The following is a 14,579-nucleotide window of genomic DNA, read 5'->3' as shown; positions in this document are numbered from 1 at the left end:
CACGGCTCGGCTTTTAGAAACTGTGAGGCCTAAGAAAGGAGCAGCAACCAGGGCTAGGGACGGCTCAGTGGTAGCTCCAGTCCAGTGTGTGCAAGGAAGGCCTGAGTTCAATCTCTAGCACCTCAGAAAAGCAGGAGGAAGAAAAGCAGGATAAAGAAGGGGGTGGGGAGAGAAGGAGGAGAAGAGAGGAGGAGAAAGGAGGAGGAGGGAGGAGGCAGTCTTACCTCACTCACACTGGACACGTGTCCACCGACAGCTGCCTCTCAGACCCGAGCTCTGTTCTACACTGCTCCCTCACACCCTCACCCCTGACACCCTCACCCCTGACACCCTCGTTCCTCACACCCTCATCCCTCACACCCTCATCCCTCACACCCTCATCCCTCACACCCTCATCCCTCACACCCTCGCTCCTCACACCCATCAACCCTCATCCCTCACACCCTCATCCCTCACACCCATCAACCCTCACACCCTCATCCCTCACACCCTCATCCCTCACACCCTCATCCCTCACACCCTCGTTCCTCACACCCTCATCCCTCACACCCTCATCCCTCACACCCTCATCCCTCACACCCATCAACCCTCATCCCTCACACCTGTCACACCCTCGTCCCTCACACCCCTCAGGTCACTGCTGCATCACTCCTAGGGCTATTCTATTCAGCTGAGGTTGGTACTGGGAAACTCCTTCAGCTTTGTCCTTGCTTTGTGCTGATAATGGTTCTGGTAACAGGCCTCAGGCCTAGGTGGCCAACTCAGAGCTCTTCAGTCTGGTTTGACTGCTCATGCCGGGGACTGGGGAGCGCCCAGGCCAGAATTGTAGCATAGAAAGGAGTTGGATTCAGAACAAATTCCCCAAGGAGCCTGCCCAGGCACCTGTGTGTGTATGTGTGTGTGTGTGTGTGTGTGTGTGTGTGTGCCAGGACTTCTGACTACTTCCCAAGCGTGCCCTGTGTGCACCCTGGGTATTAGAAGGTAGGGCAGGATGGCCTGGTGGGGTAGATGGATGCCACTCAGGGCATGTGACTACACGGTGGCACACGCTGTGCTGTCAGGTGGCCGCACCTACCGCTGGCTCCCACTCAGTGGCAGCCCGCCCAGCCCCCGCCCCACCCCCAGCCAGTCACCATGGAAGAGCTCACTTTCTGTACTACAGAGGCAAGGGCCATTTTGTTCTGTTGTTTTGTGGAGCTGAGGATCAAACCTGGACATCACACTGCTGTGTGCATGCTCTGCCACTGAGCTCCGGTCCACAGACTGTGCCAGGGGTGCTGCTGAGGAGGCACCAGGGTGCCAGGGGAGCTGCTGGGGAGATGCCAGGGTGCCAGGGGTGCCAGGGGAGCTGCTGGGGAGGCACCAGGGTGCCAGGGGTGCCAGGGGAGGTGCTGGGGAGGCACCGGGGTGCCAGGGGAGCTGCTGGGGAGGTGCCAGGGTGCTAAGCATCTCCGCCATTCCTTCTGGCTGAACAGGAAGCTGTGGAAGAACAGCCGTCCTCCCTGCCTTCTGCTCTGCGGTTATTCATTTATTTATTTGTATGAACTCATTTGGTGCATGTGTGTACACACACATGCACACGTCTGAGGACAGCTTGCGTGTCTCCGGGACTAAACACAGATGGTCAGGAGCCTCGGGGTCTGCTGCTGGCTGGTCTGTTGCAGTTTTTATGCAGTTCTATGAAGATGCACTGCTGTGCGCTAGGTCTCCTTGAACTCGCAGCCCTCTGAGAGGAGTGCTAAGCAGCCTTAATGCTGGCTCTGTTGGCCAGCAGTCTGTGGACAGAGGGTTACTTCCAGTCAGCAGCGTTGGTGTGAGACTCAGCTGGAGATGGGGTGGTGCTCTCGGGGCAGAGGGGTGCTCTGGGGGCGGGGGTGCTCTCGGGGCGAGGGGGGTGCTCTCGGGGTGGGGGGTGCTCTGGGGCTGGGGTGCTCTCAGTAAGGGGGTGCTCTCAGGGTGAGGGGGTGCTCTCAGGGTGAGGGGGTGCTCTCAGGGTGAGGGGGTGCTCTCGGGGTGGAGGTGCTCTCGGGGCGGGGGATGCTCTCGGGGTGGAGGCTGAGGGTGCTGGCTCAGCTCCTGACTTGAGGGCACCTTTGCTTACTGTTTGCATTTCGGGAGACAGTCTCATTGTGCGAACCAGGCTCATCGCAAAGTCATCAGGTAGTCTAGGCAGGCCTTGAACTTGAAATTCTCCTGCCTTCAAGCTGAGACCTTCAAGCTGAGACACTGGCTCCTTCTGGCTTTCAGGTTCAGACAGGCAAACTGGAAGAACAAACTCTTTGTAATAGATATTTTTATAGTTATACATAAATTCCTTTCTCTGAAGAACTCTAACACACTGCCACACGCCACTGTGCTGGCTAGTTTTATGTCAACTTGACACAAGCTAGATTCACCTGAGAGGAGGAGATCTCAACTGAGAAAATGCCTCCTGAGACCAGGCTATAGGTAAGCCTGTAAGGTATTTTCCAAATTAGTGAATGATGGCGAATGTCCCAGCTGCCACTGTGGGTGATACCATCCCTAGGCTGCGGTCCTGGTTCTAAAAGCAAGCTATGGGTAGCAAGCTGGTTAGCCGCACATAACGTCCGTGGCCGCTGCATCAGCTCCTGCCGGGTTCCTGCCATCTGAGTTCCTGTCCTGACTTCCTTTACCGATGAACAGTGCTGTGGAAGTGTAAGTCAGGTAAACCCTGTCCGCCCCAGCTGCTGTGGCCATGGTGTGTCACCACAGCACAGCATCCCTGACTAGGACAATCCTTGGCATGCTTGACTAACAGGAATTACTTTACATTGTAGTCCTTAGAGAAAAACAAAGAGAGAGCACATTCATCAGAAAGGAAGCAAGATAAAAGAATATGAAATAGTTTGGGTGACATAAATTACACAGCAGAGACATGGGGATTGATGTCAGCAGCTAGGAAACAAATCCAAAAAGTCAGACACTCAGTAGCATTTTTTTTTTAAAAGAAAGAAACCTCACAAATACATTTCACTGTCCCTCCCTTCCAGTGTGAGATAGAGTGTCTGGGGTGGGCACGGCACCAGGTTGGAGTGCTGACTGAGGAGTTAACTGTGGTGGTCAGGAGGAACTGGAGTCGGAGCCTGGCTGTAGAGATAAGAGAAAAGGGCACACAGCCAATGAAAATCTGGAAAGCTGTGACTATGGAAAATTTTACATTTCCTTTCAACATAGGTCCCTAATTACACAGGCTCAGACTCGGAAGGAAAGCTTACACTTCTCCGGTAATCAATTCAATATTCCAAGGGTCACGTCTCCCCTGAAACTCTGCACATCCCCTGGAAGAAGAGGAGGGATCCTGCACCGCTGCCCAAGCAGACCCTTTAAAGCCTTCCGCAGTAGGAGGGACAGGGACAAGAGGGCACAGGGGTTTGGAGTGAGCGGAAATCACTGCTTGTCTCTGAGCAGAAAGCTGGGACAGTTTAAAATGGCGGCAGCTCCTCCCACTAAAGGAAGAGGAGTGAGAAACAAAAACAACTAGAAAAATACAGGGAAGACAGTGTCACCCCTGGCAAAAAAAAAAAAAAAACAAAAAAACAAAAAACAAGCACACAGAGTTGCTATGGTCGGAGTTTGGCTGCTATTGGGAGACCAACAGGGCTATATTGGAGATATTACTTAAGATGACAGAAAATTAGCCAAAAAGTGGATGGTTTGAATAAGACCCTATATTCTCAGGCCTTGGTATATTTGCTCTGTCTGGGCAGGCTTAGTAAATATAGCCTTCCTGGAGTTTTGAGAGCTAAAAGACCTGCACCATTCCAAATTGGTTGTTTCCTGTCTGCCATTGGAGACGTAAGCTGTCGGAGGTTCCCGCTGCCATGCCTGGTGCTGGCTGCCACATTTTCCATCATAATCCTGATGGACTCTAACCCTCTGGCCTGTTAGCTAAAAAGAAACCCTTACTTCTGTAAGCTGCCTTGTTCATGCTGTTATATCACAGCAATGGAAAGAGAATGAAGGCGTACAAATTTCAAGGCTGAAGGGATGGCTGGTTCAGAGGTTAAGAGCATCCGTTCTTACAGAAGACCTGGGTGTGGTTCCCAGCACCTGCAGATGAAGGCTAAAAACTGTAACTCCAGGTCCAGAGGATCCAACACCCTCTTCTGGCCTCTTTGAGCACCAGGCATGCATTTGGTACAAGACATACACAAAGGCAAACCACCCAAACACATAGAAAACAAAGCTTACAAATTACTAAATTATATCTGGAACCTCATGGTCACTTGGAGAACAGGAAGGATTAAGTGCCTCTGCGACAAGTGACAAGTCCCCAGTGCTACTGTGCGTGAGGTCCTACACGAAATCCTGCACTGGGAAGAAAGAGAAACAGAAGGGAAAGGGGATGAGAAGTCTCCAGCAGAGGCTAGCCCACTTCCTGGTGCAGACTAGACTCAGTAAGCTCACCCACTGGAGAGCCAGGACCCAGAGCCTACTTGAAGGTGCCAAGTCCAAAAGAAGGAATTGTTATGCGAGGGCTGTCCTTGAAAACGTGGCTGTGCCCCCAGCTTACCAAGTTTGGTTCCTGGGTCCGAAATGGCCAATGTAAACAACTGCGGCGGGAAAGCATTTCTTCTGGCTTAGTTGCATCCTTGTCTCCTCGATTCTGTGCTAATGGGGCAGAGCATCGTTGTGGTGGGAGCAAGTGACAAGTAGGGCGGGTCACATCATACAGAACACACAGAGCAAAGTCGGGAAGAGGGCAAGGACAAGGAATCTCCGAGGAAGCAGTCCCAGCCACTCCAGCAAGGTCCTCCAGCAGGGTCAAGCTCTGGAGGTTTGTAGAACCTCCGGAAATAGCGCTGCCCACCAAGGACTGTGCTTGGACACTTGGTCCCCAGCTGGTGGCACTATTTAGGAAGGTTTGAAAACCTCGAGGAGGTGGGGCCTATTTAAAAAAGTCACTGGTGTGTGTGTGGGAGGAGGTCGGGGAGGGATGAGGGTTAGAGTTTCACCCACCTTCCGGTGAGCACTCGGCTTCCTGCTCCACTGCTCCACTGAACTGTGGACAAGTAGCTTCATGTCCCCAGCACAGCCACAGGCAGGAGCCCGATGTGCCTTCCCCAGCATGACAGACTGTACGCGGTCAAATGGTAAGCCAAAGTAAGACGCTTCCCCCTTTAAATTGCTTCTTTCAGATATTTTATTACATCAACCACAAAAGCGACTAACCCGCAAAGCTGGCGTCAAGAGCCGCGTCTGCCACTGCTGTTGAGGGAGCCCTGTGTGGTTCCTAGGAACTGGCTTGTAGGAGGAATGGTGTTGGCTCAAGGAGCCCGAGACTGTGGTAAACAGCTGAGAGGGTGACTCTGGTGGGAGTTTACCAGGATGAGGTTTCCTTGAGGTTTCCTTTTTAAAAAATGAAGTCAGCGCCGGGTGGTGGTGGCGCACGCGTGTAATCCCAGCACTTGGGAGGCAGAGGCAGACGGATTTGTGAGTTCGAGGCCAGCCTGGTCTACAGAGTGAGTTCCAGGACACCAGGGCTACAAAGAGAAACCCTGTCTTAGAAAACAAAAACAAAAACAAAACGAAATGAAGACAGCAAAGCCCTCTTAGAGCGTTCGGAGGACCGGTCAGCAGAGCAGAGACCATGTAGGTTACCCGCTGCTGAAGAGCTTAGCTGCCTCCTTCCTGGCCTGAAATTTTAGTGAGGTGGACTCAAAAGCAAAGGACTAATTAGCAATCAACTATGGCTGAATTATCAAGACAGCACAATACAAAAGCTACGTGGTTGCTGCTTAGTGTTTAATGAATGTTACGGTGAAACGTCAAATTATAAAGATGTGAAGAGATGCAACCTGAAAAGGAAGGATGTGTGAGGGGATGTGAAGCTGTGGGCACAGCAGTGGTGACTACTGGAGACAACAGTGTGGTCTGCATGGGGACAAAGGTCACAACGGTCCCTTGAGAGCAAGACCTCAGCCAGGAGCCCAGGGCGTAGCAACACAAAGCAACTCGGGAAAAACCTTCAACTTTTAAAGTCTTCTCCCTGGAATCCTGAGAAGGGACCACTCCCTTCGTATGAAATACACTTCGTATGAAATATAGTTTTTGAAAAAGAAACTTCAAGCGCGGCAGTGGTGGTGCACACCTTAAATCACAGTACTTGGGAAGCAGGTAAATCTCTGAGTTCCAGGCCAGCCTGGGCTATATCATGAGTCCCAGTCCTACCCAGTGAGACCCTCTCAAGAACAAAACCAACAAGTGCTGAGTGAGGACTCCAGCCTCAGGAACCAACTGTTGAATGAACGTTCTAAGGACACCGTGACCTGGGCAAGGCGTGCACTAAAGCAACAAAGATATCGGCAAACTGGCAAGGCCCAGCAACAGCTCCCAAGCCAGGCGGCTTCGGAGGGTGCTGTGGACACTGTGATCATCCACGGGCCATCTGGGGCATCAGGCCTGGAAGCAGAGGAAGGTTTACAGGAGGCTGCCGCTGAGGCTGTAACAATGTACGCAGCAAATGCAGAAGGAATGCACACAGAACATGGGGAGGGAACTCAGTGCTGAAGACTCCTTATCCATCGCTCGAGTATGGGGACGAGGCGCACATGTCCTCGAACTGTGCAGGCAGACAGTAAGCAAATCACTACTGAGAATTCCAGATATCCCTGGGCAGGCTGTTTAAATTGAGTGGCACAGAATAAAATTGATGTTTTTAAAGTTGTGTCGTGTGGGGCTGGAGGGATGGCTCAGCAGTTAAGAGAACTGGCTGTTCTTCCAGAGGACCTCAGTTCAGTTCCCAGAACCTACGCGACAGCTCACAACCAACTGTAACTCCAGTTTCAGGAGATCTGACACCCTCCTCTGCTCTCGGACTCACAACAAACACACACACACACACACACATACACACACACACAAATTAAAAGAATTAAAAGGTTTGGCACTTGGTTTTTAGTATGTTCACAAAGTGGTACAACCATTACCAACACATCTATTTCTTATGGTTTTCTTAAAAGCCCTCTACCCATGACTGCTACCACAAACCCCTTCCTCTTTGGTACCTTCCTAGCACCGAGTTTGAGTCTGTGGATATGCTTACAGTTCACATGATGGAATCATGTGATTTTTTTTATATGTCTGGCTTCTTAACACGTTTCCAAGGCTCATCCACATGCTGTGCATGCTCTGAGCTTCCTAAGTTTTTGTGTGGTTTCCTTAGGTGTGTGAGATTCTCAGCAGTTAAGAACATTGGCTGCTCTTCCATTGGCCTGGGTCCCAATTCTTAGCACCCACATGGCAGCTCGTGGCTGTCTCTAATTCCAGTCAAAGAGAATCTGGTGCCTTCTTCTGCCTTCTGAGGGCACTGAATGCACGTGTGCACACACATACATGCAGGCAAAACATCCATGTGCATAATATACAATAAATAAGGGGGGAAAGGTTCCCATCAAAAAGAAACATTGAAGAAGATTTTGCTTCCAGTCAACACAGAGAAGCCAAGTGTAAAAAAGAAAATCCTATTGAATAAGGCCTTTGTAGGCAGGGAGCTTGTGATTCAGAACAGTGAGAGGCCATCCCCTGCCTCAGAGGACTAATGAAAAGTGTGCAGAGATGGGGACCATCTGTCAGTATATCTGGTAGCCACCAAGGGGCTGCCAAATACACTGGAGAAGAAGCGCAGACAGCAGAGATGGGGAGGGGGAGATCCAAATGTTCCACATACCAGGTGCAGCGTGGGCGACCGCAGCCTGCTCCTGGGCAGGGCAGTGCCTCGGCTCCAGGAAGGGACAAGAGCCTTGCCTACACACTACTAACAAACCTTGACCCCTTCCTGAAGGCATGTGTGCCTCTTGCAAGAGGCCTGAACTCCTCCCATTACCTGAGCTACAAATCCTGTCAGTGTAAGCTGATGATATAGTTCCGAAGCATCTCTTTGATGTCTCCCTAGAGCCGGTGTAGTGAGTGCTCTGCACAGAATGAATGCTAAGTAGACATTGACAGACAGGAAATTATGCTCCCATCAGAAGCACACAGCTGTGTTTTCAATTCTGCTGATTCAATATTTCCCATCAGAAACAGCGTCTGGTCCTTCAGTCCTGCGACCGGTTTATCTTCTTCTTGCACAGAGGCACACAATGTGTGCAGTGCCTTTGTGTGCTGTGTGCAGCAACCCAAGGCACAGCAACAGCCACACACAGAGCCGCCCTTGCCTCCCCTTTTCTCAGACTGTTAGGAAATCAAATCTGGCCATCAGGGCAATAGAAGCAGGGCTAGCTCTTCTAATTACAGGAACATGGAGAAGAGGGAAAGGGGCCACAGATACAGCCATGTGGCAGCACGGGCAAAGGGGGCTCACTACCAGATATGCCACCGTGACCGTGGAGCCACACAGACAGTCAAAGTCAGTCAAATGCCTGTTTCTTTCTTTCTTTCTTTCTTTCTTTTTTTTTTTTTTTTTTTTTTTTTTTTTTTTTGGTTTTTCGAGACAGGGTTTCTCTGTATAGCCCTGGCTGTCCTGGAACTCATTCTGTAGACCAGGCTGGCCTCGAACTCAGAAATCCGCCAGCCTCTGCCTCCCAGAGTGCTGGGATTACAGGCATGCGCCACCACCGCCCGGCAAATGCCTGTTTCTGTCACATTACACTTCAAATGACCAGCACAAAGCCAGACTAACTATTGTATAATCACAGACAATCATTTTGAACAATGCTATCTTCGGCCAGACCTACTGTGTGGCTGGAATTGGCAAAGTATGGGTCTACAGGCTGACTTTCCAGACAGGCAGATGACACCATATTAGCTACGTTTCTCCTCGGTGCCCAAACACTTGACAACAGTTTAAGTGAAGGAGCATTTACATGAACTTGTGGTTTACGGAGGGACAGCCCGCCCTGGTGGGGAGGCATGGTGGCAGGAACGTGATTAGGCCAGTGGTGCGGCCCAGCTGCAAGGTGGGAGGAAGATGAGTGTCCGTGCGCCTCCTTCTGCTCAGTCTGTAACTCCAGAGCCTGGGGCCCAACACACATACACTATTTAGTGTTTTCTGGAACTTTTTTATTAACATGACTTAATAAATACCCCCAATCAGAATGCTGCCGCTTTAAGAGCACAGGAATTTCAGGACCAACCCCTTGGGTGGAGGACAAGGAAAGCGATTCCTTTTCAGCAGCACAGCAGTGCCCTCTGGTGGCCACACATAGGACCTGCATGGTCATGATTTTTATAGGAAGCTAAAGTGACTATGCTTTGAATCAACATAAAATCTGTACAGACCTACACTCTGAGAGTCAGTCCAAACATAAAATCGGTAACTATAAGACATGGTGATATGTATTAAAGAACTATTTGAGCAAAAAAAACTCCTCCTTAAAAGAAAGGTGGACCTGCTGAGGTCTACTACATATCTGGTTCTCAGCAAAACAAAATGAACCCTCCGTCTTTGGATGTGATAGCCTCTGTATTTGACCTCACGGCCACCTCCAAGTTCAAAGCAAAGCTGGAGCCATCTCTTCACCTGGCAGTGATCCCTTCCTGCACTTTTTCTTACCCTCTATGGCTTCCTGATACAAGCTGTTCATTGTTTCCAAGTCTTGTTTATACAGTGTATGGATTAATCACAGCAAGCTGGTGACCTTGACTGCTATGGGGAGGTTTTACAGTCAGTTTGACACAAAGCCTTGTGTATGATTCCTGAGGAGGCTCTCTGGCTTCCTGGGGTGACAGGTCAGAACAGCTGGTCTGACCATGATCTATAAAACCTAACTGTCACTGTCTGAATGAGGTCCCAAGAGCCTTTATCCTTGAGTCAGCGTTCCCAGCGCACTTTGGAGGAAGCTCTTCAAAGGCAGCCTGCGTCCTATGGCTGACCCAAGCACGGCATCACCTCAGTGTCTGTGCCAGGACAGCCGATCTCAGTCCCATACAACTGGCGGGAAATCTCCACTTTGTCACTGCCTCCTGCTTAAAAACCCTAATTTTCCTGATTTCTGTCTTTCCCCAGACAAGGTTTCTCTGTCCAACAGCCTTGACTGTCCTAGAAATCACTCTGGAGACCAGCTGGCCTCGAGCTCACAGAGATCTACCTGCATCTGCCTCCTAGGGAGCAGAGGTATGAGCTACCACTCCCAGTTTCGAAGTCTCCATGCTGAACCTTGTCCCTTCTGTAGAGCCAATCAGTCAGCAGCAGAAGGCTTCACTGTAACCCATCTCTCTCAGATGACGGAGCTTGTGTCCAAGCACACCATGAAGGCAGATCTTCTGGGCCATTACATGTTTCCAATGGGATATGTTCCTACTAAGAAACCAGAATTATATTCCCTTTTAAAAGACTTGTTTTCATGTGTGAGTGCTTACCTGTGTGAGTACCACACGTTTGCAGTATGCAGTGTCCACAGCCAGAGAACCCTGGCTCACCTGGAGCTGCAGTTACAGGTTCCTGGGAGCTGTGAGTGCCAGGAACCAAACCTGGGTCCTTTGCAAGGGCACGGACTGCTGAGCCCGCTCTCCAGTCTCCACTCAGATGATCTTAAAAACCTAATACTATAAAAAAAAAAAAGGCAGACTATGACTAAGCTTACACTGACATAATTTTTAAAAAATTACTAATGTTTTCTTTTTGTTTTTGAGACGAGGTCTTCTCTCTACATAGCCCTGGCTATTCTGGAACTCACTAAACCAGGCTGGTCTGGTCACAGAGATCTATCTGCTTCCCCAGCCAGTGGCAGGATTAAGCACGCACCATCACACCTGGCAGTAAGCACTTTTTAACTGAGTGTTGGTCTCTAAATTGTGATGTTTTCCATGTGTTCTCTAGAGCACAATACTGTTAAAGACTTTTCAAACAAACTATCTTTCACTGACTTACTACATTTGATTTTACCCAAGAAACTGAGAAGTGACTTTTACTAATCCTAGTACAACAATAACCATCTATTTGTCTAAAGGCAGCAACAGTTTTCACTGTATGCAGTCTGTAGTGTCTATGCATATGGTTTTTAGCCTTGACATTTTCTTGAGATGGAAAGGAAGCCAACAGAGAAAAAAACTGTCAGCATTAATTCCTGTTTCATTTCTAGTACCTGGGAGTATGATTCAGAAATGAGCGCAGAGAAGTTTACCCTGCTGAGTGGACACGCACCGAGGGTCGCTCTGGAGATACTACCTGATGTGTGCTGGTTCTGAAACCCATTCAGGACAGGTTCTGCAGAGGGCTCAACTAAAAGTAACTTCAGCAGAAGTGCAGAGGCAAACAAACTCCTGGGCAGTATACCGCAGGTGACTACGGCACAACTCACCATCTGAGAGCGCTCTGGGCTCCTGCCAAACACCAAAACAGGTCAGTACCTGGGTCTCCACTCTCCAAGCTCATTTCCATCGTGGAGCACAGATGTATGATGGGAAGATCCCAGCAGTCGGAATGATAAATTCAAACATGTCTCTGACTCCAAGTTTGTGAGCCCAAGTTGTCAGGGCTGGAGATGTAGTCCAGTGGTGGAATGATGGTTGCCTAGCACACGGCAGCCCTGGGTTCTATGCCCGGCACCACACATACATGCACACACATGAGTATTTGTGGCTTTTAACTCCTTTGAGCCTGAGCCCCTACACTGTGAAACAGGACTGATCATCCTATCACCACAGACAACGGCTAAGGCCACAAGTACGAATAGTCTCTAAATGTTCAAGACCTCTTACAATTACCTGGGCTTCATACAGGAGACTCGGGAGACTCCTGGGGAAGGCGGCAAGGAACAGGACCAGTCCTCTCCCACACGGTGGCTGCCAGCAACATTATCTGAACTCTCTGACCCTGAAGCTGCTTTAAGACTGTATTCCCGACATAAACTTGTCAGCACTTCCAGGCTTTAGACTCCCCAACAACGTGTACCCCAAAGCTCTAAGTTCCTGTATTAGTCACCGTGAAGCAGCTCCCAGCAGTAAGGACACGTGCTAAGTTCTCGCCAGGCAGCATCTGCACTATCTGTGCACACGGGGTCCCAGTCACTCACCACAACCGTTGATCATCTCCATGGCGATAGGCCTGGGACTCAGAACCACGCCTCCTCCTTCACAGCATTGGACGCAGTGGAAGGGATAGTAAAGTACCAGAGCTTCAGACACACACTAATAACTCACATGGGATATGGTCCTTACCCGCACATTCCAGGATTCTAGCCCAAACACAACCTTAAAGGCTACTGTCTAAACACATTTCCTTACGGCAGAGACTACCCACATCCCTCAGATCCTAAGATTCAAAGAACACTTGCAAAAGAAAGAAAAAACCTACAGGAATTTCTGACACTGAAGTGGAAGATGTCAGCTTCCTCCTGTGTACAGACAACAGAAAATAGTCCTGCACCCTGCCGTGTGTGGCTGCCTTGCCTTTAATAACCCAGCACTTGAGGCAGAGGCAGGCAGCTCTGTTCAAGGCTAGCCTGATCTTCACGGTGAGTTCCAGGCCAACCAGAGCTACGTAATGAGGCTCTATGCCAACAACAACCACAGCCTGTATTTCTAACATATCTGGAATTTAGAATTCTGACTAGTAATTTGGCAGCACGTGTCAAAATGTATAATATATACACTTGTAGAGTCTCTCACTGAGTACATCTCAAGTGCAGAGACCTGTGCAAGGATGTGCTGGGAGAAAACTGCAGCGCCCGGACACCCGCCACTGTCTCCTGTGACGGCCACCTGGTAGACCAGCATGGTCAGGAGGGTGGAGAGCCTCAGCAATGTGGGTCTCAGTGTGCAGTATAATCCCGAGTTCTTCAAGCGGGCTCTACGCTGAGGAGGGAGGAGAGGTGGGAGAGAAGTTGGGGAATAGGTAGATGTTGGGCATGGGAAAGGCCTTCTTCCTGAGGGTAGAAATTAGCAAGACAGGGGCATCTCTCACATGTTCTACTTTGAAGACATTTGTATGTTTGAAGTAGATAATTACTTATGAAACAAAATGCAAAATCCCAAACAGCAAAGCTGTTGAAGGCTAATTTAAGGGTAAGGCAGTGCAGACTAGTTCTCCACTCACAAAGCTGTGTGCATACAAGGAGCACAGTGTTACCTCAACTCCACTCTGAGCTCCTTTTAAATTTTACGTCAAGTTGTTCACTTCCGGGATGCGGAAGGCCAGTGATGCCTACTTCAGACTGTGTCAGAAAGGCAAAGAACAGGCGAGGCCTTTATGAGTACTAACATCAGAAAACAACGTAAAGACTTAGACAAAATAAATGACTAGCACTGCATAGTTTTGCTACACTTTATTTAAAACTGGCCCCACTTCTTATTTAAGAGAGCTAAACATCCAGTGTCCAAATATAAATATCACCATGTGTTGGAAAAATAACCTTCTGATTTGTGTTCCGACCCAAATTTGGCACAACTGAATCCTATGCAAGTCAGACACAAATGCCCACAGCTCAGGGGCAGTGAGCTCCGCCAGGCTGCGGCTCCCTGGAGCCTCCCAAGTCACACACACAGCACACCGTGCACAGGTTCTTTTATTCTGTCCTGTGGGTGTCAACAGTGCTGACAAGGTAGTGTTGGAACATTCCAAAAGCACACACCTAAACGTTGTCACAAAGTACTACATCACAACTTAGTAACTACTCAACAGTTATGTCTGCTAATACAACGAATGAAACGGTATGCTTACACCATTCCCTGAAAACAGGCTGTGCACAACAGTAACACACAGAATTATGCATACCATGATTTCAAGGAGGAGAAGACCTCTTTAAATAAACTATTCTATTTATAAATAAACTCTGATTTTTTTCAGTACACATTTACAGACCTGATCAATAAAAAGAAACAATATATATATATATTTCTTTAAAAAGCAAATGTTGAGATATGGACCACGGAGAATCCACCTGGGAAGGGTGAGGGGCAAGCAGAGGGCGCGAGAGTTACGAGAGTTGACTCTGAGCACACACCAACACAAGGGAGGACTGACTGGGAGCAGCTCATTTTTACTTGAATTCCAGCAAGTTGCAATCAATCTTGTAATACACATAGGGGTAGTACTCCTGCTGACTCAGGTTTAAGCCAGGAATATCCATGGGAGCCTACGGAAAAACCACAAACCAGTTAGCTCCTTACTCGACCTTTTATGGACACCTAGTCATGCATTTAAATTAACTTAATCTAAGTATTCACTTGCTGTAAGTCCTGGAAGAGTCTCAGCCTGCCGAGTCACTGAGAAACACAGTGAGCAGGAAGGCCAGACCAGGCTCTGCCCCGCAGCCTGTTTGACTGAACCACGACTTTCCCAGTTTATTGTGTAGAACTGCAAGAGGTTATGTTTTAAATCTTCAGTTTAGAACACAAGGCTTATAAAACGTAGTATCTAAATAAACCAAGTGTGGTTTGAAAGATTCCAGGTCTATTTGCACCTTGTAAGAATTTACTGGGAGCAAAGTTTGTACCAAAGACTTAGGATTCTTATTTTCTCCAAGATCTTAAGATAGCAAGTCATTTCCTACATTTTCTCTTATCAAGGAAACTAATTTTTCATTTTTCTGATACATGAGATTTTAAACTACAGAGAAAACCAGCAGGATCTGTGAAATTTAAACTGTAAAATCAAAGCCCACTAACACGGTGAACCT

General features: G+C 48.9%; 1 protein-coding gene across 1 annotated transcript in view; it reads right to left on the bottom strand.

Moving 5' to 3' along the window:
• Positions 1-13,211: 13,211 nt before the first annotated feature.
• The window catches only part of Atp6v1c1 (ATPase H+ transporting V1 subunit C1), a 36,196-nt gene continuing 34,828 nt past the window's right edge, over positions 13,212-14,579 (bottom strand). Inside the window, exon 13 of the mRNA XM_052160568.1 lies at positions 13,212-14,036. Within this exon, the coding sequence (XP_052016528.1) occupies positions 13,941-14,036 (96 nt within the window). The 3' untranslated portion in view covers positions 13,212-13,940. The remainder of the gene's footprint in view (positions 14,037-14,579) is intronic.

The sequence above is a fragment of the Apodemus sylvaticus genome, chromosome 17, assembly GCF_947179515.1.
Source record: "Apodemus sylvaticus chromosome 17, mApoSyl1.1, whole genome shotgun sequence".
Classification (NCBI taxonomy): Eukaryota; Metazoa; Chordata; class Mammalia; order Rodentia; family Muridae; genus Apodemus; species Apodemus sylvaticus.
Note: the sequence above shows the minus strand (reverse complement) of the source record. Positions and strands in the feature narration are given on the sequence as shown.